Here is a 26,644-nt window from a genome sequence, read left to right as displayed (position 1 = left end):
TCTTAAAGATGGAAATCATGGTTTTAATCACTAATAAAAATGGTTCAAAGTGACCAAAATAGTAGAAAAGGTGGTGAAATGGGATTTTAAAAACAGCAGAAATTGGTTAAAAGCTGCAAAAACAGACAGAAAAAGTAGTTTAAATGGTTCGTATGGGCGTGACAAATCATGAATGTGGTTAAATTGTCAAAACAAATCATGAAATCTGGTGAAAAGAGGTAAAAATTGACAATAATGGGTCAACATATGTGACATTAGGTGTAAAAGTGGTAGAAATGGTTTATAAGTGATGAACATGTCTGGAAAGTGGAAAAAATGTGTAGAAAAGTCATTAAAATGTGATGTAGAAGTGTCAGAAATAAGAGAAATGTAGCAAAAATACATTAAAAGGAGCAAAAATATGGAAAGAAAAAGTGATGAAAATAGATTAAAATATTGTGAGTTTGGTGAAGTTGCAGAAAAAAATAAAAATAAGCAAAAATGTGCTGAAATTGTTAAAAAAAATATTCTTAGTTTCTTGAAGGCATCTGGCGACCCCCTCCCAGTGTCTTACGACCCTAAATAGGGTCCTGACCCCCAGGTTGAGAACCCCTGCTCTAGTGTTTTTGATGTATTGATCTCACCTCTCTTCCTCAGATACTTCCAGTGCTCTCCTCGGTATGGCCTGTTCGCCCCCGTCCATAAGGTGACCAGGATCGGGTTCCCGTGCACCACCCCCACCAAGGCCAAGGGCCCCCACAGGAGGTCCGTCCTCAGGAGGAGCCCCAGCGGCTCCTCCATGAGCTCCCTCAGCTCCACCGCCTCCTCCATCAGCGGCAAACCCAGCCGGGCCGGCCTGGTGAGTGTCACTGTCAGCGTGGGGGTTAATTACATTTTTCAATTACAATTACGTCTTCAAATATCTATGTTCAATTATGATTCAATTACGATGACCGACATTTTTCCAATTCCAATTGTTATTTTAAAGTTCAATTACAATTAATGAGCCTTCAATAAATAACCCTATAAAACATATTCTCTCTTGTGTTAGCTTTCTGTTAGCATCCCTAATGCTAACGGGTCAGTTTGACCCATGTCTTAAATCAGCTGTAAAATACACTAAAAAACTAATATCTATCATCTAATTTATTTCCTATCTATTGATTACCTTGTTATGCTTCCTAATCAATGACAATATAGGTTTTAATATTTATGGTGTGGGCGTTGTACACCCCTAGATTTATATTTTTTTAAATGGTAAAATGTGGGAAAGCTTGATATGAAACATTTTTATTTCAGTTTTGCTTTTAGTTATAATAGAATTTTCATGTCAATTACGAAGTCAATTATCTGAACTAAATTACAATTCAATTATGATTACAACAGCAACATATTATTTCAATTGTAATTAGAATAACGTCATAACTGTAATTATATATCAATTGTAATTGAGCACAAAGCTAACGCCCGTGTGCCGCTGCAGCTCACGGAGACGTCAGCGCGCTACGCCCGTAAGATCTCTGGTACGACGGCGCTGCAGGAGGCGCTGAAGGAGAAGCAGCAGCACATAGAGCAGCTTCTGGCTGAGAGAGACCTGGAGAGGTGTGAGGTGGCCAAGGCCACCAGCCAGGCTGGGGAGGTGCAGCAGGAGCTGGTCCAGATCAAGAAGGGTCGAGACCAGGTCTGAACACATGAAGTCTACATGAAATAGAGCTCACCTGGTAGGGTTCTCCATGTGTTCTACTCTGTGTTCTGTGTGGACCAGTACGCTGTGGAGATGGAGGCCAAACTGGACCAGCTACGCTCACTGGTAGAAGCAGCTGATAGAGACAAGGTGGAGCTGCTCAACCAGCTGGAGGAGGAGAAGAGGTCAGAGTTCATGTTCACAACATCAGCCTCGTCTGAGCATTACTACTGTTGGATTTATCATAATGCATAAAAGTGTCAGAGTTCCCAGTACAAAACTCACAGGTAATTATTCTGACATCATCAGCTACCTGTAAAAATAGATAGAAAACATTTTAAACTCCTTTTAGTTCAGGAACCAAATATGGAGCAGTTTATCTGGGGAATTAAAATGAGTAATTTCATCATTATTGTGCTCTAGTTTGCACTTTCTCGTATAAATTAATGATAAAATATGTAAAACACTGATAATATCAAAGCAATAAATGACCTGCAGGATCTTCACTTTCAATTTTTGGACGATTTTTATGTAATTTGGGGAAATTTTGAGGAATAATTTGAAGAAAATTGCAGGTTTTGGGAAAAATTAAGATTTGTTTTGAGAATTTGAGATTAAAAATGATTCCCATCATGTGATCAGGGTTAGGATGGGGAAATGCTAGCCCTGCTAATATTGTAGAGTTTGATTTAATTTGTGTATTTGGAGATTTGTGTACCTATCTAACTAAGATATATATATATAACTGAATTAGTTGATCATTTACACAATGATTCATGGTTTCTGACTTTTTTTGCTTTCTGCTGTGGGCCAAATTAGATGCTCTACAGGGCCAGATTTGGCCCCGAGGCCCTGAGTTTGACACGTGTGATATAAGGAATATTAATTTTGAAAATTACATGTGTAGTCTATGATTTACAGTAACTTCACTTTTTTTGTTAGATTCTATGGAAAATACCTATTGCAGTGTTTCTCAAATGGGGGTACGCGATGGCACTACGGGGGGGGTTTCATATGGTTTCATATGGTTTCATTTTTAGTTCAAAATGATAATCATACTAAATATTACCAACAACAAACACACACTAAAAGAGAAAAATAGAAAACGTCATAACAACCAAACAACAACAAAAACACACAAAATAAGACAAAAATATACTGAATAATAAAAAGAACAGACAAATAACAAGAAATTTACACCAAATACACACAAAATAATGATAAAATATATTGATTAGAACATGAACTTAAAATATAAGAGTTAGTCTTGGTCCCACATCAGGAGGGAGATGACAGGAAATGATAAAAACTGTAGAAAAAAATCACTAAATACTGCTTATTTCACTTATTTACAAAATTAGAATATTTAAAATGTGTTTTACAACTAATTCATTCCATCATTATGATCTATTGTTGGTTGGGTTAGGGTTAGGGTATGCTCCCAATGCATCCTGGGACAGTTGAGTATGACTAGTGTGCATACTTAAAAACTGTCCCCATATAGTATACATCCTGGTATTTCTCACATACTAATCTATCTAACGCTCTACTTACTCATTTAAACAAGTTGTTCTTTTTCAAACAGGAAAGTGGAGGATCTGCAGTTTAGTGTTGAAGAGGCATGTATCACTAAAGGAGACTTGGAGGTAATGTTCATACTTTTTAACTCAGCACTCATTGGTTCGCTAAGTTGATGACATCATGTTCACTTTCCATCATTATATTCCATTAGAAACGCAAAGCTCAGGATCCATAACACGTTTTACCAACAAGTTTAAAACTATTCATAGGAATGAATGGGAATAATATATAACCATCAGTTTAGTCCAAACACAGTAAAACTACTGTAAAAAAAATCAAATGTAACGTCCTATTTAATGATTTTTTTCTTCTTTTTTTATTTCTGAGGCTGAACCACCAAATCACCATTTTTAGATTAATGTTGGAAATTCATGATAAAATCTTTCTGCAGTACCATACATGAACTGCTGGGGGCAGTGTCACTTCACCATACATTGTGAAGAAGAATTGCACAACAGAGCTGCAACTAACAATTAATTTCATAATTGATTATTTGCTCAATAAATTCATCGATGAATCAGAAAAAAAAATCACATTTGAACCCTGCTTAAAGGTACAGAGGAGGATTTTACTAAAGTTTAGTAAAGAAACGCCCAGGTGCGCACACACACAAACACTCGTGGTGCGCGCACACATACATTCGTGTACACACACAAACATTCGTGGTGCACGCACACATACATTTGTGTACACACACAAACACTCATGGTGCACGCACACATACATTCGTGTGCATACGCAAACATACATATACATTCGTGTGCATACGCAAACGCTCGTAGTGCGCAGACACAAACACTCGTGTGCATACGCAAACGCTCGTAGTGCGCACACTCAAACACTCGTGTGCATACGCAAACGCTCGTAGTGCGCACACACAAACACTCGTGTGCATACGCAAACGCTCGTAGTGCGCACACTCAAACACTCGTGTGCATACGCAAGCGCTCGTAGTGCGCACACACAAACACTCGTGTGCATACGCAAACGCTCGTAGTGCGCACACACAAACACTCATGTGCATACGGAAACGCTCGTAGTGCGCACACACAAACACTCGTGTGCATACGCAAACGCTCGTAGTGCGCACACACAAACACTCGTGTGCATACGCAAACGCTCGTAGTGCGCACACACAAACACCCACGTGCACCCAAACACAAACACCCTTGGTACCCTTGGTACATTTGTTGGCAACGCTTTTAAGAGTCCATTTTTTTAATCAATTTTATTGATTCGCTGCTGCAGCCTTATTGCATGACAGAAGAAGAACCAAGTCACATGACTCAAGCGCCAAAAAATAACTTGTATTTTTAATAGAACAACAAATTAATTCATGTATATTTTGTACAGTCACTGTGTTTTATGGCACTTAAAATATTTTTAGATTATGTACATTTTATTAAGAATTGTATTTTTCCAAAATAATTTGGGAAAAACTGTAATGAAAACTTTTGACCACTGGGGGGGCAATGCTTCTCCTGCCCCCCCCCCCACAAACTTCACGTCGTCTTTTTCCATCTTCTCATGGACCTTATGTTTTATGTGTTCACTCGTCATCGTCCTCTCTAACGTCTGTACGTCTAATCATGGCATGTTTCTCTAACGAGGCTAAGATGATGTAATGTGGTATGGCTGCTCCTCACACACTAAGATCTTTGTGCTGCTGGCATGTCTTCCTCTTCCTCCTACTCCTCCTCTTCCTCTCTGTGTGTGTCACTAACAGACGCAGACCAGGCTGGAACACGCCCACATCAAGGAGCTGGAGCAGAGTCTGCTCTTTGAAAAGACCAAAGCTGAAAAGCTCCAGAGGGATTTAGAGGACACCAGGGTAATGGTGGCCCCCTCTCTGAGTCACTGCTAACTAAACACTAACACACATACATTAGAATTATGATCAGATAGTTATAGTTTAATCTGAGATGACCCCCAGGCAGCGCTGCACCCCTCTAGTGAACAGAATAAATACTTAGAGGCTTTCATTCTTCAGCTGAATGTGGTTCTGTAATTTATGTGTTTTATTTCATATTTGATCAGTAGAAATGACACTTTGCTTTAAACACATCATTCTGATTTTATAGGATTTTCTTCACCATATTTATCTGATATGATTTACTAAGAAGACTAACTAGTACTCACAGCATGTGTAAACACTAATACTGTTACAGGTCAGTAGGTGGCAGGAAGTAGTCAGATTACCTCTCGGGGCATCTTTAAGAAAAAGTTACTCTGAGCTTAGGAACCAAAACGCTACCTTTCATAAAACAATGATAAAAATGTTGTATATAAATATTTTTTTCCACACTTTTTTCACATCAGTTATACCCATAGATGTATAGTTTTAATCATATTTCTGTATTTTTTTTATTTTTTTTATGTTTTCATGCCCTATCTGGAATGAAAACATTTTTTTTTTTCAAAAACACAAAATGTGCATTTAAAAAAAAAAATAGGGTGCAAACATTTTATATGAAGTTCTCACGTCAGAACTTTAGATCTAACCCTGAATATAAAGTTTTCATGACATTTTTATATATTTCATGTTTTTATGCCCTTTTTGTCATAAACCCCTGATGACCCACTTCATTTTGCCTTTTGTTATTCAACTTTTACACACGCTTTAACACACAGACACACACAATATATTATCAACCACACCCACACCACTACTTTATGTGTTTCCCAACACATCCAGACCATGTGTATGGTTAAGTGTCCGCCATTCAAACTATGTGATAAAGCTCTGCTGACCCTGGTGTCTTGGGGGGTCATCCCACCTAGAACCCATTTTCCCTTTATTTTAGGGGCTTAGATTTATGGGGTATTTTTTGGGAAAACCACTTTTGTGTCATGATAAGTGTATCACATGTGTGGTTATAATGGGAGTCAATGGGACCAGTCCTGAACCAAAGTATGTCGGTACATTTTATATCTGTTCTATACATGTTGCAGTAAAAGTGATTATTGAATTATGAACATTATATTAAAATAAAACTCCTGTACAATTATGCTTTAAACTGAATGAATTATATACTGTAGAGTTTCAAACACTGAATAAGCAGAAGGAACACGTTTGGTGCCCATAAGCATAAATTGTTAGATGTTGTGGCGTGGGACTTTTTGCGTGTAAGTGTGACTCTCTAAAGTTTGAGATATAAACATGTTCCTGATTAACATCGTTAGTGATATTAACAAAGGCAAACCAGACGATTCTCTGTCCTCACCTCACACTTCCTCCTCCTCCTCCTCCTCAGGTGGCCACGGTGTCTGAGCGCTCCCGCATCATGGAGCTGGAGAGGGAGGTGTGTGACCTCCAGCTGAGGCTTAGAGCGTCCCAGCAGAAGGAGGACGCAGCGTCTCTGTCCCAGCAGCAGATCAGCAGCCTGAAGGCTCAGGCCCAGGCTCAGGAGAAGAAGGTGAAGACAGTGCACACACACACACACACACACACACACACACACACACACACACACACACACACACACACACACACACACACTAGTTCTATTAATCACAAGCTGAGCCACTACGTCCACTAAACATGATGTGAACAGATCAGTGAGCTGAGTGTGGACCTGGAGAGCAAACAGAAGGAGGTTCAGTCCATCAACCACAACGTTTCCTCTCTGGAGCAGCAGCGTGTGGACCTGGTAACACACACACACACATTTTAATAGATAATTAATTATAATTATGGTGTAAATATGATTGTAATTTAAAAAATCTGTTGCTGTCATAATTAAATTATAATTAAGTCGAGATCATTCACTTTGTAATTTTAATGATTAAAATTCTATAAAAATTGTCAATTATTATTTAACAACACTGTTAAACCATGTTACAGTTCTACACATATGTAGTTAATAATTATTAAAATATGTTTTACCACATTTTACCATTTAAAAAAATATATAAGTCTAGGGGTACACTGACACCATAAATATTAAAATCTATATTTTCATTGATTATAAAGCCTAACAAGGTAATCAATAGATAGGAAATAAATCAGATGATTAGTTTTTAGTGTATTTTACAGCTGATGAAGAGTCGTTAGCATTAGAGATGCTAACAGAAAGCTAACACAAGAGGAAGGTTAACTTTTATTAGGTTATTTATTAAAGGCTCAGTAATTGTGATTAACTGTAATTGCACTTAAGTAATTGAGAATGTAATTGTAATTGACTTTCTGATGATGAAAATAATTGTCATTTAATTGTAATGGGAAAAAATACTTGTTACTGTAATCGTAATTGAGTTGGATTATTGTAATTGAGCTCAAGCCTGCCACATACACACAGATAAACACACACCATAGCACAGACTGGACCAGAACTCACAATGACTCCATCACAAACAATGGGTTTGTCAGAAACTTCAGGAACCCCCCATATCGCAACGGAATTTACAATAAATTGGTTAAAACAAACAATAATAATTTGGGTGAACATTAATAAAATTATTTCAGTGCAAAGAAAACTTATTTTTCATGCTCAATGTTCAACAAGAAGGAGTGTTTTTATCAGATTAAACTAAACATTTACACTGTGAATATTGAATAATCACGTAACAATTGGTAAATATTTGAGACCAAAGTGTGTGGAATGTCCTGAAAATGTGTTGAAAATATGATGAAATGACCCAAATGTCACATTGACAGTTTCTGCAGTAGATGAGAAACGTTTGGATCCAGGTTTTAAAATGATCGTTTCCTGCAGTTTTAAAGGTTGGATGTGTTTAACAGTTTATTCTGTGTTGGTCTGAGGGTTGAGTTTGATATTCAGACTCTGTTCATATCTGAAGTTCACTTTCATTAATACAACAAAACCATCATCAATGATACAGTATATAGTCTCTGTGTTTAAGTGCAAGTCATGACGATAACAATCCATTGTTTTTCATTGTTTCGGGACAGAAAACGGAAAACGAACACCTTTATTTGTTTTCTCCTTTACCGATTGGCCAAAGTACGTGACCTGGAAGTGTACTCTTATCCGACGCTAACGGCTATGCTAACGGCAGTTCGGCATGATAAGATCGCTGCTTCCAACTGTGCATCAGAAACGTGTCCTTTTCTCTTTATCTGGTGTTGAACACAGAACCTCCTCACAGACATTTAGGAGGATTCAGAGACTCCTACGTGCTGCAGAGCTAAAGATCTCTCACAATGTGGAACGCTTCACTTCTAGGTCACGTACTTTGGCAAATCGGTGATGGAGAAAACAAATAAAGGTGCTTGTTTTCCGTTTTTCTTTTTCTGTACCAAAACAAAAGAGGTTGAATTTGAAAAACAAGGCGTTTTTTGTTTTTTCATTTTGGTTTTGGAAACAAATATCAAATAATGAGTGTTTTTTTGTTTTTCATGTTTTGTTACATTATGTAAAATAAATGATACACAGATTGATAACATTTACCTATGTTCTTGTTCCACTCTGAGGTTTGTAGTTACACTTATTGTTTCTAAGGAGTTCATGTTTAGTGGAGGTGTTTGTCTGGCGGGCATCGTTAAAAAGGCCTGATTAAAGACGTGGTTTACACCACACTGAGCTCACATGTTTCCATGAGTCGCTCATTACCACACAGATAGATAGCTCCGTTAGCTCAATGTGCAGGAATGTTTGCTGTGTTTCAGAGAGAGAAGCTGGAGGAGGCAAAGGAGGAGAGCAGGAGGACCATGAGGACCATGAAGGGTGAAGCTCTGTGTGTTCTGTGTTCCTGTGTCTGTGTCTGTGATCCTAACGGTCAGTGGTTCTCCTTCTATCAGAGCTGGAACACAGTGTGGAGGAGACGAGAAAGGAGCTGCAAACACATAAAGAGAGAAGCCAGAGCAGAGAGGCGGAGCTTCAGACTCAGCTCACACAGGTTGGTCCATCTTTACTCATCATAGTCTGTGAAAAGTACAGGACGTCATGTCTGAGCTGCTCATCCTGGGGTTCAGTAGATAATTAACGCTGAGGTAGAATGTATGATTACTGTACGGGGACCCTCACTGTAGCTGAAGGTGGTTGAACACAGACATGAACATTGAAGAACAGTCATGTGGAGACAGGACCATCTATAAGGGGGAATAAAGGGGAGATTTTTGGGGTCCATCCATAAAGTCAGTAAAATGACTAATTTATTTATTCATCTGAATAAAGTGTCAGGAAGTTTACTATTATTTGGGCCATAGCATATAGTCATCATAAAGATAAAAATCCTTGTTTTAATTAGAAATAAAATGTATAAATAGTGACCAAAAATGGTGGAAAACCATAGAAATTGGTTCCAAAGAGTGGGCAAAACCAGTGGTAAAAAGGTTCGAAGTGTCAATATTGGCTTAAAAGTGGCAGAAATGGAGGGCAATTTAAAAAGTAGGAATAATTAGTTCAAACTGGCAAATAATGGGCATGAGAAATCATGAATGTGGTTAAATTGGCAAAAATAATCATGAAATCTGGTGAAAAGGGGTAAAAGTGACAATAATGGGTTAATATATGTGATATGTGACATTAGGTGTAAAAGTGGTAGAAAGGGTTTATAATTGCTGAAAATGTCTGGAAAGTAGAAAAAATGTGTAGAAAAGTCATTGAAATGTGATGTAGAAGTGTCAGAAATGGGAGAAATGTAGCAAAAATATGACAAGAAAGTGGTAACAATATGGAAAGTTTAGTGTAGATCCAGAAAAAGGGCCAAAATGGCCTTAAATTGTTAAAAAAAAATATTCTTAGTTCTTTGAAGGCATCTGGCGACTCCCTTTCAGTGTCTCACGACCTCAAACGGGGTTGTGGCCCCAAGGTTGAGAATCCCTGGCCTGGTGTATGTAATGGTTTAGCCACAGTATAAAGTGAGTGTTGATATAATAAACTGATTCTCCTCCATGTCAGTAAATTAAAGCTGCAGTCTGATTTGTTCTAATGCAGAATTTTCTTCATGCTAATGCTAGCGTAGCTCAGCACAATGTAAATCTCAGACTTTTGATTGGTCTGTAGCTAAAGGAGATGATCTGTGTGATCAGTGTTCGACTGGATGGGACTGAGAGAAGCTGCACGTGTCAAATAAACACAAAACCATTCGTTTTAACTCACATTCTTGCTCTGATTTCGTCTTTGCAAATGTTGAGTATTTATTGTTTGTTTTTACCTTGTTTTAACCTTTGGTTCCCTGATGCTCACACCTGCTAAAATGTCCAAGAATGATCATTAAAATGATTGTTTCAGCTCAAGAAATGAATGCACGTGACTTCATGTGATCTGGACCAATTAGTGAGACTTAAACCCCAGCAGTAATATTCTGTGCTTTACATTGAAATAAAATAAATACATTTTGTTTTACAGGCATCTGAACAGTGGGAGAGTGCAGTTGTGTCCCTGGAGGAGCTGACCAATCAGAACAAAGAGATGGAGGCACAGGTGAGTGAAGAGTGAGAGGAGAGCTCGTCTGTGTCGTAAATGTCCCACTAACGTACTTCATTTTATGAGACAGTTCACATACATTTTCATTGTTTTATTAATTCATCACATTATACAGATTGTAGATATTGTAAAATATGTTAAACACTTGACCACTGCATCAGCTGTCAGCTCTCGATCCTCATCTACACATAGCGTTAACCTAAATATAAACAAGGAGAATCATTCTCTATGACTATTTTTGTTCATAAATGACTAACAACCTTTTTCTAACAATCTGTGGAGGTAAGTTTCAGCATTCTACCTTTACAGTGAAGAAAAATGACTTTGTTTTGGTCATATCACTGGCTGCTGCGCTAAAAAGACACAGCGCTCTGTCTCCAAATCCTCGCTTCTGATTGGTCAATCCTACACACGGGGGAGCGGGGAGGGGAGGGGCTATTTCAACGAGCATGAATCAGTTTTGCTACAGACGTCTAACAAAATGTGTTGCAAAACTCAAGCAGCTCAGATTCACACGAGAAAAGTAGTTTGTGTTTGTGTAGCGATAGATTAGAGAAGTTATAACTGTAGAGTTGTGGTTGTAAACCATCATTTACGCAAGTAATTAAAAAACGCGTGAATAAATGTTAGATTACAAGTTTGAAGCTGTAACTTTATGTGTAAATATCAGTCTGTACATTTTTTTTCATCATTTGTGACTATTTGTGATTCTACAAGCCCTCACGTTTTACAACATATCTACCTTCATACCAAGGGAGCTGCGTATTCAGACTCAGCTCACACACCCACAGTCCTTACAAGAAGCGCTGGAGAAAGAGGTTGTAGGAGCGGAGATGGCAGCTCTGAGTCTCACGTGTCTGTTGTAAGAATAGCAGCGGGAGACAATGTGGGAAAAGAGAAGCATGCTTGGGCTGATGAACTGAATTGATCCGTGCTGTGGCACTACATTCATTACGTGGTAGGACACGCAGTAACCTCAGACCTGTGGTGTGTTGGGAGTGTGGCCGGGAAGGACACATCCAGAGACCGTGTCCCAAGCTGGCTGGTGACCAGGGAAACGCGACAGGGCCATGACCCAATGCCCCACCCAGGTGTACAGTCAGCGGAAGGAACTCATCAAGTCCGACAGGGGGCGGCAGCTGATGACATCTTTTCTCCACGAGCATCGGACGAACCCCTATCGGAGAGGACGAAGGGGTGTGGCTCCACCCCTCCCAGAAGCAGATGACAGCGCTGAATCGGCTAGGGTCGTGGGCTGGACACATGTTGGAGACTTTTGCCATATGCCCATCACCCTGGCGGGGGTCTCCTCCATCATCGCCCTTGTTGATACAGGGTCCACTGCAACACTGATGAGACCTGAGGTCCTGCCAGCTGGAACACAGGTAGAATCTGTAAAGCTGCGCACGGTGACTGGTGAACTAGCACCAATGCTTGGAAGAGGTGTGGTGACTATTAAGGTGGGTGGGTCTTCTGTGGATTTTAAGGTGTGGGTGGCAAATGTACAGGACTCATGCATGATAGGATTAGACTTCTTGAGGGCTGCCCGCTGTGTGTTAGATCTGGGGAGGAACACAGTTTTTTTCCAGGGGGCAATGAGCTAGAAATGGTACATCCCACACCTGTTTCGAAACCACACCCACCGACCCTCAGGGTGGTAGAGATGCTTGACAAAAATTCTTCCTCACCAATTACTTCTGGTACACTCACCTCTCATGTTCCCCTGAGCAGTCAGCCAGCCACAATAGAGAGGGAGGCTGCAGTTGGAGAGATCTGGCAGCGCAACTGTGAGGGTTTAGAGCGCAGCCAGCAGCAAGAGCTGTGGCAGGTTTTGCTTGAGTTGAGACATTTTTGCGCTGTCTGATGAGGAAGTTGGGTTGACACACTTAGTACTTAGCACTTCTTTTTTTTCCTGCTTGCTCTCCTACCCAGGCAGGAGTGTCTAGTGTATCTAGATGACATCTTGGTCCATGGTTGCTTGTTCCAGGCAGCTTTAGAGGCCCTGAGGTGAGTGCTGCAGAGAGTGGCTGATGCTGGCTTAAAACTTCACCCAGATAAGTGTCTGTTCATGGCAAAGGAGCTGGAGTTCCAAGGACACAGGGTTGGAGGGGAGGGCCTTAGCTCTGTGGAGGAGAAGGTGGGGGCAGTAAAGGTGTGGCAACACCAAATAATGTGTGAGAACTTAAGAGTTTTCTTGGCTTAGCATCATACTACAGACGCCTTGTGCGTAGGTTTTCTTGTGTGGCCGCACCTCTGTTCCATCTGCAGCAGAAGGATAAAGATTTCTCATGGTCGCAGGAGTGTGAACACGCCTTTCTCTCGCTGAAGAAGGCTTTGATTGAAGCCCCTGTCCTCCCACCACCAGACCCCAAACTGCCATTCACTCTGGACACAGATGCTAGTGACAGTGGTTCAGGAGCAGTGTTGAGCCAAGTGAGGCATCATAGCGTACTTTAGTAAAACCTTTAACAAAGCTGAGCAGAGCTATTGTGTGACACGTAGAGAGCTGCTGGCCATGTGAGGGCTGTGCAACATTTTAAGTACTACTTAGGTTGTCTACCTTTTGTAGTTAGAACGGACCATGCCGCCCTCCAATGGTTAATGCCATTCAAGGAGCCAGAGGGTCAGATGGCACGCTGATTGGAGGAGATATCACCATATGTCTTCACAGTGGAGTTCAGAGCAGGGACTCATCACGCCAATGCTGACGCCATGTCTCGTCGGCCTTGTGCTGTGACAGTATGCAGGTATTGTGAGAAGAGAGAGGCTGAGGAAGTTGAGTTCAAAGGAGGGGGAGGGAGAAGCCCTGAGCAGGTAGACAGATGACCTGTGTGCAGAGAGGTACAGGTTGCAGACCCTGGGAAGTGGATAAATCAGCAGGAACAGGACCCTGACTTACTTCCAGTGTTGCAGTGGGTGGAGTCGGGGCAGAAACCACAGTGGAGTGAGGTTTCAGGATGTTCACTGGCTACAAAGGGCCTGGTGGCTAAATTTCAGGCCCTCCGACTGAGTGATGGGGTGCTGCAGAGGGCATGGAAAGAGCTAGCTATTGGTGAAGAGAGGTGGCAGCTGGTAGTTCCTAGAGCACTAAATAGCAGGTGTTAAGAGCAGCACATGGGACTACAGGGGCAGGACACTTTGGGGTCTCTAAAACCATGAGGCAGCTCAGGGAGGGGTATTACTGGGCAGGCTCAGAAGAGATGTAGAGAACTTTTGCCGTCGCTGCGATCTCTGCTCTGCTTATAAAGGCCCCTAGGGACAGTCCCACAACCCCCTGCAGCAGTTAGCAGTGGGAGCACCAATGGAACGGGTGGCTGTAGATGTAATGGGCCCTTTTCCTCTTACAGACAAAGGACACCGGTATGTGTTAGCCGCAATGGACTATTTTACGAAATGGCCAGAAGCATATGCCTTACCCGACCAGGAAACAGTAACTGTCGCTGATGCGTTAGTGGAAGGCATGTTTACTAGGTTTGGAGCAGAGCCAATCCTAATCAGTGCCTCCAACCTAACAGAACCGCACAAGTTACTGAGCCGGTCACGCCCTCTGAAGCACCTTCTGTTTCCACACCAATGGCGACACAGCCCTATTCACTCAATGCAGTGATTCCCAGTGAATCACAAGAAGGTTCAGTTTCCAAAGTGCAGTCTCCTGCGACTCCTCCAACTCGGTCAAGGAGGAATATGCAGCGGCCGAGACACCTGCGTGACTTTGTTGTTACCCCTCGGGACGAGGGTCTTTGTAGGGAGGGGCCAGTGTAATGACTTAAGTGTTTAATGTTCATGCTGTAAACTGTTATTTTGTCATGGTTCCTATCTTTTGTTATTGTCATGGCCTGAGGGGAGGGGTTATAAGCGAGTGGGATGCTGGGATGAGTGTGCAGAGGGGAGTCTCGCTAGTTTTATTTCTTTTTGTTGGCGTTGTCACGGCCCACAGTGATCATTTTTGTTTGATTAAATAAACCGACGTATTGAGTGCCAATCTGTCTGGTTCCTTTCACTGTGCCGGGTGTCACAATATATATATATATATATATATATATATATATATATATATATATATATATATATATATATATATACACACATATATATGTGGATATGTCCGATTCTGATTGAATCTGAAACCACGTGATTGGGCCCGATTTCCGATCCCATGATCGGATCGAGACATCCTTATTACAAACTTTTCAAATCCTCCTCTCAGTGATACGCAGTAGAGAAAAAGTAGAGCCTTTAACTTTGATTTAAAAATGTTTCCCCTGTGATGCTGACTTCAGCTCTGCTGCAGTTTGTTCCACTTCTTTGTATTAAAATACAAAAATAATATTGAAAATGTAACACTTAAAAACTGAGTTTGATTAAAATATGTTGTAAAATAATACATTGAAGAAAACAGCTGCTCAAGACCCACAATAAAAAGCCCATTTAGCGGTGCCAGTCAGCAGCACAGAGCGTTTCAGTATTTGTAGCTCACTTTGTTCTTTAGAAGAACTTCAATAGCTTCCACAGGTAGGTTAGGTTGTTCTGAAGATGCTGATAATAAATGTATCTGGTCAGGTTGGTGTGAGCAGGTGTGGGGCTGCTTTAAGGCTGGAGGAGGTTCTTCTTCTACTGATCATTAGAGGTTGTAAATGAACAGATTAGTGCACTAGCACCCCCTCAAACTGAGGTCAAAAGCTGAATTGTTAGGTTTCATTTTTAGTATACGTGACTGTGCCGTTCCCATTTATTTACGAGGTCTGTGGCCCGCGTGTGATCGACACTAAATGCCTCCACGATTGACGGTAGATCATGAGCGACGTATTGTGCACGCCTGATCTAAAGCTTCCTCAACAACGGTGATTTGGTTTAACGTGGTGAGCTCACACGTGCTCGTCCTCCACCGTCTTCATCAGTGAAGCATCAGTAGAACATCTGCAGCCCAGGGCGCTCTAACATAAGCGTCCCTGCTCTAATGACACGTGACAGAACGAGTCCCTGTGTGGTTCATCCAGGCGTTAAACACCAACTCACTCTGCTCTGAAACCTCAGCGTTCAGTGGTTCCAGTTCAGATTAAGCTCCTCCTCCTCCTCCTCTGTTCATATCGTTGATCTGCTGCATCCTGATATAGGAGGAGCATATTCTCTGTTTGGCCATGACCGTGGCTCAGTGGTAGAGTGGCTCATCAAATAACCCAAGGGTTGGGGGTTTGAATGCTGCTCTATCTAAGTTATTGACCACGTTTACATGAGCTAAACATGTTCACTTCCCGCTATATTCCATCATCATATGTAAACATGAGGAAGAGATGAAGACGTGATTAGTCACATCTGCTGCTGATGCTGCTCAGCCCTGATACAAGAGGTGATGATGTAATCCTGCACATGTCACAGTGTGTGTGTGTGTGCGCATGGCTGAACAGGACATTGCTTTACTCAAAGCATCTTTGATTCTGTAGCTGTTTTAAGTTGAGGAACTTATTTTTTTTATTAATTGTTACATTTTATGATGTAGTCTTAGCTCTTTAAATTCACTGTTTTTTTTACGTTTGGCCTAAAATCTTCTAAAAGTCCTTATTATTAGATCTATGTCTAACAAAACACATTATTATGAACCATGTTCATTGCATTACCTTTTAAAAATGGGACTACTTTACAGTTTTAGAGCCTGTGTTCCTCCGTTTTGAAATCATGTGATTGATGATGTCACACGGCCCCACTGCCTGTAAACATCCTATTGTTTTCTATTGGAGTGAAACATTCAGCCTGATTTATAGATATTTTAGCAGATTTTTAGATTATTTAGATCATTTTGCAGCTTTTTCAGTCACAATAACAACTTGTGCTGCTTTTGGTTGCTCTAAAAAATAGGAAAAGTTAAAGATGTGGATGTAAACCTCTTTTGTTACAGAAAGGGAATATAAAACAGTTGTGACCACAGGGGGCGACAGTTCCAACTCTGAGCTTTGGTAGTAGACAATTCATTTAGGTGTGAGTCCTTTTTTGTGTGTCTTCAACAGTCTGTGATTTACTCTAACTTCAGCCACCAGAGTGTGTCAGCGCACTGTTTAAGGGAAAGTAAAGGTCCCATTGGAGAGCTTTTCTTCTCCGCTTCATTGTCTACTACCAAACTGTCGCCCCCTGTGGTCACAGATTATTTTTGGGTCTCAACAGTTTTTATCCTCTAAAAGTCAATTAAATGATTATGGTGCATGATAATAATGTGTTTTATTAGATATAGATCTGTACTAATAAGGACATTTAGAATATTTTAGGCCAAACTTGTAGAAACGGTGGAGGATCCCTTTAAACATTTCGTCACCCTGTTAAAATAATCTCCTAACTCATTTTTTTCAAGTTTTTCAGGAAACACTAAAAACTTCACCAAAAGTGTCACAGACTTGACATAGGCCATAATCTTAAAGTGGTCAAATCACATGATCTGATCAACTGAGGATGTAGGTGATTATACTGTAGGTGGCCGGCGTCATGAGATGATTTAGGCAAAAAAAAAACTCTTTTGAAAAAAAATGACGTAGGTGATTTTTTATTTACAGATAACTGATAATATGTGATAAACAAAGGAGAAGGTTTGAACTCAGTCTTATTTTAATGATCATCATCATTTATATTTGTTTATTGAAAAACGCTGATGATGCTTAAATCGTGTGATTCATCTGTCGAACAGGTCAGGACAGTGTTTCTCAAATGGGGGTATGTGTACCCTTAGGGGTACGTGATGGTACTACAGGGGGTACTAGAGAAATGATACAAACTATAGAAATAAATCTATTCAGGAGCCACTAAATCACGTTTTTCAACCTTGGGGTCCGGACCCCATGTGGGGTCGCCTGACATTTCGGAAAAATTAAAATAGGTTTTTGAAATTTTGTAATTATTTTCATTAAAACAATTTTAAACAACTATATTTCTATACTTTCACTTTGTGAAATATAAATCTAGTTAAAAATTCAAACATGATAAAAAACTAATGTCTTTGGGATCATCAGAAATTATTGATGACAAAATGGGGTTAGGATCCAAAAAAGGTTGGAACCACTGCACTAAATACGGTTTATTTTCACTTATTTACAGAATTGATTCTTTAAAATGTGTTTTATCACTTGTTCATTCCATCAATATGATCTATAGATGTTTTTAAATAGTTTTATAAGTAAAATGTTGTCAGAAATAAGAGAAAGGGGGACTAGAGCCTAAATATTAAGAGTGTGTGTGTGTGTGTCACCATGAATGAAATTTGCCTGAGGATGGTGAAGCTGTTCACTGTCATTCAGCAGCTCTGAGTGGGGGGGGGGGAGCAGGGGGAGGAGCCTATGTTACATAATGGTAGTGTTGGAGAGAGAGAGAGAGAGCTAAAGCTGATGTTTGTTGATGCTCACACTGTGTCAGTCAGTGATGGACATCAGTGCTCTGCACCACACAGCCTCACTATCAGGTACTGCTATTACTTTATTTACTCCATTACTTTCTGACTAATCAGCATGTAGGGCTACACGACTCTGTGTCTCAGACCAGGGTTTAGCTCCTCCTCCTACAGGCATTTTTGGGTCGTCTCCCCTTTGCTTTTCCTTCATGTGTTCATTATTTTTCATGTGTTCAGTATTTTTCATGTGTTCATTATTTTTCATGTGTTCATTACAGGGTTGGGGTCAATTACATCTTCAATTATCCATGTTCAATTACAAATCAGTTGATTATGATAACCAGCATTATTTTCAATTACAAATCAATTGTAATTATTATTTTTCCCCTGAAAATCAATTATAATTATGTTCTCAATAGCTGAATTTCAATGAAAATTTTACTAACTTTTCTTCATGTAGTGTTGTATTGATTATATGCGGTTTTTTTTACATGTGTACAATGTCGTTTTATCTATCCATCCATCCATCCATTTTCCTCCGCTTTTATCCGGGGCTGGGTCGCGGAGGCAGCAGTCTCAGCAGAGATGCCCAGACCTCCCGATCCATGCACATCTCGTTCAACCGTTCTGGGGGACCCCGAGGCGACACCAGGCCAGCTCAGAGACATAGTCCCTCCAGCGTGTCCTGGGCCTTCCCTCTTGCCAGAAGCTGTGGACGTGGACCGGGCCGCCGGGGCACCCCCCCCTCGACCGCCACCCAGTCCTCTCTGCACCCGTCCCCTACAGATCCCTCTGCGGGTGGTGGGTCCACAGGAGGGCAGGCCCACGTCGTCCTTTCAGGCTAGGCCCGGCCGGGCCCCGTGGGCAAAGGCCCGACCACCATTCGCTCGCATTCTAGCCCCAGCCCCAGGCCTGGCTCCAGGGTGGGGCCCCGGCTGCGCCATACCGGGCGACGTCATGGTCCTTGTTTTTATAATGCCCATAAGGGTCTTATTGTCGTTTTAGCATATTTATATTTTTGTGCATTGATTGTCATATCTAATGAAAAAGTCCAACTAGGGACAAGAGTTTGAATTTATCCATAGCTATAAACTATTAGTACAAAATATCAGTTACATTCATACTGTTGTTACTCTGTAGAATTATATCGTCCTATTAAAAACAAACTCTTCTAGATAGTGGGAAAAATGTATATGAAACATATTTTAATAATTGTTGACTACTTTAGTGTAAGCCATGACCTGTTTTGCATTTAGTTCATTGTAATTGATAGTTTATAATTTATTTCTATGGTAATTACAAAGTAAATTATCTGAACTCAATTACAATACAATACATTGGCAACAGATTTTTAAAATTACAATTACAATTATAATTGACCCCAACCCTGGTTCATTATCTTTCTGTGTAGATGCATTAATCTTCATTGTCTTTCATTCAGGGTTGGGTTCAATTATAATTGTAATCATAATTAATTACAATTAATTAATAATAGTATTATAATTAATAGTAATCATATTAGAAAAAAATTGTTTCTGTTATAATCATAATTAAACTGTAATTGAGTTCAGATGATTGACTTGAATTGTAATGGAAATACTATAAAAACTGTCAATTACAATTTAATTAAAAGTTACAGTTCTATGTCTGACACAGACAATACGTAGTTAAAAATGAATAAAATATGTTTCATATCAACTTTTCCCACTACTTGTCACTTCTCTTCAGGAATATTTTAATATTAAAAAATAAATAAATAAATTAATAATAATAATAATAATCTATCTAACACAAGAGGAAGGCTAACTTTAATAAGGGTTATTTATTAAAGGCTCAGTAATTGGGATTAATTGAATTTTAACTTTAGTACTGAGAATGTAATTGACTTTCAGTGAAAAAATTGTGTGCGTGTTTGCGTGTGTGTTCTTTAGGATGAAACATCATCACATCTGTTCACAGCTGCATTCTGTGTTCATGAATTATTGAACGTTAGCTGCTGCACGTGTTCACTCAGACTCTGAAGTGTGAGGAAGAGGAAGTCAGAGTTAATTTAAGGCTAAAGGAGGTTTGGTTTATTTCTGTCAGACCATAAAGTATTTAAAGCCTCAAACGGATCACAGTTGGATGGTTTCTCCATCCATCCAAACATCATCCATCCACATGAACACATGGTTTTCCACCTGTGAGGCTTTGAGCTGCTCCATAAACTTTTAAAGATTCTTGTAAAAAGTCCAAAAACATGATCAATTTATTCAGTTTGTGTTTTCCTGTCTTTAGCTTTAAGTATTTTGCTATTTTCCACACATCTCCATTTGTTCTAAGATCCCCAACAACAAAGTATTTAAGGTTTTTTTCACAAACTCGCCTTTTTACTGGAGTTTTAGCCTCTGAAAAGTCACTTTCAGAGCGCTCCTAAAAACAGGCTGTTTTTGTGCCTTCATGCATATGCATGAGTGGGCGTGAACACTCAAATGCTCAGCGTGTGTTTTTATTACAGCATTGGTAAATCATTAACAGTCTCCTCCTCACCTCGTCTAACCACAGTAATATTCCAGTTAAGACCATAGTCCATTGTTTTGTCCGACCGCTGCATCTCATTGGGTCACTAACATGTTAGATCATGTTACAGGAGATACAAGGCGGTATAACGGCTACTAAAAGTGGAACTGATTGTGAGCGCTCTTTGGTTTATCTATATACTAGTTTATCTACTGTATATACTGGTTTATCTATATACTGGTTTATCTACTGTATATACTGGTTTATCTACTGTATATACTGGTTTATCTATATACTGGTTTATCTACTGTATATACTGGTTTATCTACTGTATATACTGGTTTATCTATATACTGGTTTAATTACTGTATATACTGGTTTATCTACTGTATATACTGGTTTATCTATATACTGGTTTGTCTATATACTGGTTTATCTACAGTATATACTGGTTATCTATATACTGAACGTAAATGTATGAACTGTAATGTCAACCTGCTGTCGCTATGTTTGTTTTAGCTGTGAGGTAGTCTGAGAGGGAGGAGCTCACATTCTTATGTAGGGTAGGAGGAGCCAGGATTGTCAAGAGGAGGAGTTTCCGCTATGTGAAAAATCCAACTGTCCCGTTTAAAGCTGACTTTTTACAACATGGAGGAGGAAACAGAACTCTTTCCACTTTGACCCTCTGAATGAGACTAAAGGAATGTATATTACTGGAGCAACAGCATTAGAAAGTAATTTTTCATAATACTGCCTCTTTGATTTGCTGGAGCTTAAAGACTTAAATATTTACTCACCCTGTTCATCTTCTCAGTGAGTTCATGTTGGAATGATGATCATCTATGGATCCTGTTTTGTTGAATGAACTCCATCTGAAACAGTTTGAATCCATTTAAAAAACCATGACAGGGTTGAACATTTAACAATCGTTGTCTCTCTTTAAGTTTAGTTTCCTTTTAAATACCTGTGACGGACAAAACACAGAGTGTAAAAACGTGCAAAAATCACAAATCTTGACATTTTAACTAAATTATTACAAAATGTTTTTAAATCTACTGATAGTCCAGAGAAATCAGATGTTTGTTTATAGGTGAAGGAGGTTTAAAGTTTGTGATAGAAAACTGATGAACTTATCCTCATAGGATGATTATTTAACTTAAACACTTTATAAAGTTGTTTTTACTGTGTGTGGTGTGTGTGCAGCTGCAGGCGTTGAAACAGCAGAGCTCCAGATACCAAGAGGAGCTGAGCGTGTCTGAGAACCAGAGGATCAACACGCTCTGCAAGGAAACGTGAGTAATTCATGTGTTTTTATTCTTTCATTGTGCTGAGACGTGTAAAAGTACCCTGAACACACTGATAAGGTACTGTAGGACATCATCAACGCACTGAGGGCTGGATTCACTAAAGGTTTAGTGGTATTAAAACATGTGCAAACATCACTCCACGCACTAATAAGGAGTACAAAGCCCAAGGAATCAGGAGTGTTCCACCGCTAGGCTTCCCAATGCACGCGTTTCCCTCTAATGAATATGTATAGTAGGCGTATCTCCTAGGGGGAGCAAAAATATGGGTGGAGTGAATGCAAATAAATGTATGCAGGGGGAGCGATGCGATTCATGAAATCTGTAACTGTTTGCGGTTATAGGTTTAGTAGCAGAAAATAGTACGACTGAGAAGGAGGTGCAAACACACACTCAGAGATCATCACTGCAGTAAATGTAGACAGAAAACACAGCGTGTGTGTGTGTGTGTGCAGAGATGGATATGACCATGGATCTATATCGCTTCAGACTCACTGCTCCACTGATCTCCTTTCTCTGCATGTTTTAAACGTCAAAGTCTTGTGTTGTGTTGATGTCAGGCCAGAATCAGCTGATCAGATGCTTTATTTACACATCATCACTGATGGTGACATATGAGAGTGTGCTGACACAGCGCTGCTCAGACCTACTGGATGATGGTCAGTAGATCATCTTCAAATAATGCAGACTGATTGACAGACTGTGAAAATGTATTAACTCAGATCAATGGTAGATCAATAGGACGGTTTCTGTCCTAATCTGACTATTTTTCATGGACTGATCAGAGCAGAGTTACAGGACCTGATGGAGAACCCACACTAAATTAGGGAGAAAAAATATTATTAGGTTTTAAAGTTGTTTTAAAAAAAAGATAAATTAAAAAAAAACCTTCTATTTGTTCATTTAGTTTTCTACATTATTAAATGTTTGTGCAGCAGACAGAAAGTCCATCTGTCTCTAATTTAACTTCCTCAAATGTCATTGCTTGTGCGCACTGACGTCTCCACATTAAACGAGCAAAACGCTCATTTAAATCGGGGCAGTCTGCACCAGTTCTGCTCATGCACTAATGATTGCCGCAATTCTGCGCAGCAGGTGAAGAAACTGGGTCACTAAAGGATTTAGGGAAGCAACTGGATTACCCCCCTTTATTTCAGATCTTAGTGAATCCGGCCCTGAGACCATCAATCAATCTTTATTTGTCATTGCACATGTTACAGAGCAACAAAATGACAAACATCTTGATGAGATGAGACGGCTTTGAGCGGCTGGCTGTGGGAGCCAATGATAAGCGATTTGTTTTCGATTCAGGCTAGCACAATTTTGATAGCCTTGAGTCCTGGTCTCCATCAGCAATCCAATAAGGTGGTCTCCAAGTTGGTTTTGATTCGTTCCAAAGTAGCCTCCTGCTTACTTTTGAGTTCGTTCCTCACATTAGCCTGAGTATTAAAAGCTCCGCTCCATCCATCAGAATGTTAGCCTTCCCAAAACAGCTGTCAACTTTGCGATAGGTCAGAAAGCTGCCAGCTCTAATCAGCAGCATATCTGCTACCATAATTTCAATCATGTAGACATCTTCCAGCTCCTCAATGGAAAGAATGGACAGACACGCGACCCTCCACTTATCCCAGGAATCCATCGTGTATCCCACCACAAACGTTCTGTCCGGACAGGCGGGCTCACCTCTACCCGAAAAACATTTGGTTGATTTCAATGAGAGACCAGCTGATCAATTTCACAATTTTGGTTTTGGATAGAGATGTAGAGAGAGGCTGCTATTAGATTCACAATAAAAGATAAGTGTGGGAGAGGGAATGAGTTATAGAAAGTTTATAAATCTAGATTTTAATGTTCATCCATAGATAGAAATTCCCTTCACCATTTTGTAATGGTTAGAGCAGTGTTTTTAAAGCTTTCCTACTACTCTTTGTGCACAGTGCTGCCCCCTATTGACCTGGAGTTACTCTGATTACTCATACAGAAGGTTTAAAAACAATTCTCACATCTTTGCACCAATCTGGTTTAGTTAGCCTTTTATTCCCATGGCTTAGACACTTATGGTGTTTCCTGGTCTGCAGGAGTCAGTATCTACCTAATATTTACCTGATACAGTATATTAGAGATGAACCAACACGTTTCCTGATGACCGTAGGTCACTGGTTATATAACAGCGATGGTTATGTAATTTAAAGACGTCTTTGACAGACTTTAAAGTTAATGCTCTATTTAAATGAAAGGGTTCATGTTTTCATTAAAATGATTTAAAAACTCTGGAGCCTTTGAGGGGTGTACGGTGATGAGCTTTGATTCCTCGTATCAAACACGCTGTAAGGCATCATCTCTACTACTGTGATGTTTATACCATTTTCTAAAGTTTGAAACTTTTACTGTAAGAAAATGCAAAGATAATGTAATAATAATCCTGCAATGATTAGATGCTGGGTAATGAATGCAATAAATGTTCCTCTAGCATCAATGTTTTATAACCATCATCTGTTCAGCGCTCAGAGTGAGACTGTGCTTCTTATTTTTAATTTAATAAAAAGATGCATGAATATGTGGTGTGTGTGCGCGCATCACAGCCACACCTCCCGTTGAGTCATCAGAGCTGAGTCATCATGGTGTGTGTGCTGCAGCATAAGCATTAGCAGACTTTAGCATCATCATCATCTACAAACAGTCTGATGAAGGCTCTAAACTCTTATGTAATCCATCCTCTCCAAGGACCGCCAGGCTCCAACATCACTGTGTGTGTGTGTGTGTGTGTGTGTGTGTGTGTGTGCGTGTGCGTGTGCGTGTGCGTGTGCGTGTGCGTGTGCGTGTGCGTGTGCGTGTGCGTGTGCGTGTGCGTGTGTGCGTGTGTGCGTGCGTGCGTGCGTGCGTGCGTGCGTGCGTGTGTGATCTTCTCTCCTCTGTGGGGACCATACAGCAGAGCGACTGATGCACTAAAGGAATCAGAGACTTGTTCTACTTCCAAACCATCGTTTCAGTCTTAAATCTTAGACGAGATAAGGATGTTTAACACTGAACAGACTTTAAATGAATTCCCAAAGTCTGAGGTCAAGGACAAACACCCTAAAGGTCATTCTTTGTCCTGTCAGCTCAGCTCCCATCACTGAACGATCACGTTAGGAAGCATCAAAACCTTAAAGAACACATGGGCAACTGGCAAAAAACTACAGAAAAAAACACAAAACTAGAGAAAAAAAAAACACACACAATGGCAGGAAGACTCCACAAATTTGACAAAAACACACAAAATAACAGAATTGCACAAAATAATTTCAATAACTTTCTTTCTTTGTTTAGTGTTTATTTTTATTTGTAATATTTATTGAGTGTACTTCTGATTACTACAATAAAAACACAAAATAATTACAAAAATAAAAATTACTAAAAACATACAAAATGACAAAACACTAAAATGACTTCAGAAATGCACACAATGGTAACAAATAGACTCAAAATTACGATAAAAATGAACAAAACTAAAATTTACAAAAATACAAAATGACAAACAAAACACGAAATGGCAAAAAATGCACACCAAATGACAAAATAATATAAAATGACTAAAAACACACAAAATGGCAAGAAAACCACAAAAATACACAATGACAAAAATATGTACAAAATAATTTCAATAACACACAAAACTACAATAAAAACACGACATGACTCCAAATGCACAAAAAATGTACAAAGGTGTGACTTGTTTGTCCATTTTTAGGCTGACAGTGAGTAAAATGTTAATATGCTGTTTTCTATTAATATGAAGTATAAAAAAATGTAAAATAAATAAAATTTTTCCTTTTTTTTTTTTACAAAACTTTAATTTCTTAAAATCTACTCAATCCTTCATGACACATAGTTTAGAACCTGAGTTATGAAATAAAAACCAGCTGCTTAGATTTTTCCATCTGACAGAGACAACGAAACAGAAAATCCAAGATAAACTGTAAAATATGAAACAGATTAAAAATCTAAAAACCAGACGACAAATATTTGAAGACGAGAGAAAGAAATGTAAAAATAAGGAAATATAAAGTGAGCAGCCCAACCCGCCCCTAATGACTGTGATTACATTAAAGTACACGTTATTATCAGTTCTAATGGATGGTTGACTATGTCACTCATCAGGTTCTGTGTGTGTGTGTGTGCGTGCGTGTTCTACTCATCCATGGACTGTTCTTATGTTCCCAGTGAGGAGCTGAAGCTGACCTCCCAGAAGCCCCTTCACCTTTACGAGGTACGGACCAATCACACGCTCTCACTGTCTGTCACATCAACCAATCACTGTAGAGTTAATGGGTTTAGGAGTGACTATGGTTGTGTGTGTGTGTGTGTGTCCAACAGCTTGACGCTGAGCGCTCCAGTCAACAGGCTGACATCAGATCCAGGTCAGAGGCTTTTTTTCAAACTTGATATTAATTTGAATTTAAATAAACTCTGAGAGAAGCTCTGAACCAATCACTTCCTGTTCAGGTGTGTTTAATTTAAATTATTTAAATCACTCATAGCCTGTGTTGTAAATGTCCCACCAACGTACTACACACTACTAACTCAATGAGTATACACTCTACTCAGTATATACTATAGTATGATTAGTATGGTGAGCGTTTCCACATCTGGAACCTCCAGAGTTAAAAACCTTGTTCACACTGAGGCTAAATATCTCTGTTGATTCTCCACCTTTACTTTGAAAGTTCTGAAAACATTTAAAGTGATAAAGTGACCAAGTAGAATATCAACATGTGCTCATTTGATCCACCTACTAAACTTCCTGTTCACTTCAAAATAAGAGCCCTATTTATAAAAGAGTTAAAAAACAAACAGAAGA

General features: G+C 39.6%; 1 protein-coding gene across 5 annotated transcripts in view; it reads left to right on the top strand.

The window, feature by feature from the left end:
- Nucleotides 1–26,644, top strand: part of clip1b (CAP-GLY domain containing linker protein 1b) — a 41,311-nt gene that overhangs the window by 6,519 nt on the left and 8,148 nt on the right. For 3 of the 5 annotated variants that reach the window (XR_003675295.1, XM_028463566.1, XM_028463564.1), the window contains exons 6-18: nt 637–838; nt 1,463–1,660; nt 1,745–1,848; nt 3,249–3,309; nt 4,971–5,075; nt 6,499–6,660; nt 6,799–6,894; nt 8,874–8,931; nt 9,006–9,103; nt 10,558–10,632; nt 21,704–21,792; nt 26,008–26,053; nt 26,161–26,204. Coding sequence is in view for 4 of the 5 variants with exons in the window: in XM_028463566.1 (XP_028319367.1) it covers nt 637–838; nt 1,463–1,660; nt 1,745–1,848; nt 3,249–3,309; nt 4,971–5,075; nt 6,499–6,660; nt 6,799–6,894; nt 8,874–8,931; nt 9,006–9,103; nt 10,558–10,632; nt 21,704–21,792; nt 26,008–26,053; nt 26,161–26,204 (1,338 nt within the window). In the remaining variant the exon portion in view is untranslated. The remainder of the gene's footprint in view (nt 1–636; nt 839–1,462; nt 1,661–1,744; nt 1,849–3,248; nt 3,310–4,970; nt 5,076–6,498; nt 6,661–6,798; nt 6,895–8,873; nt 8,932–9,005; nt 9,104–10,557; nt 10,633–21,703; nt 21,793–26,007; nt 26,054–26,160; nt 26,205–26,644) is intronic. The other 2 variants (XM_028463568.1, XM_028463567.1) reach the window with 2 other exon arrangements.

This window comes from Gouania willdenowi, chromosome 12, assembly GCF_900634775.1.
Source record: "Gouania willdenowi chromosome 12, fGouWil2.1, whole genome shotgun sequence".
In the NCBI taxonomy this organism is placed as follows: domain Eukaryota; kingdom Metazoa; phylum Chordata; class Actinopteri; order Blenniiformes; family Gobiesocidae; genus Gouania; species Gouania willdenowi.
Note: the sequence above shows the minus strand (reverse complement) of the source record. Positions and strands in the feature narration are given on the sequence as shown.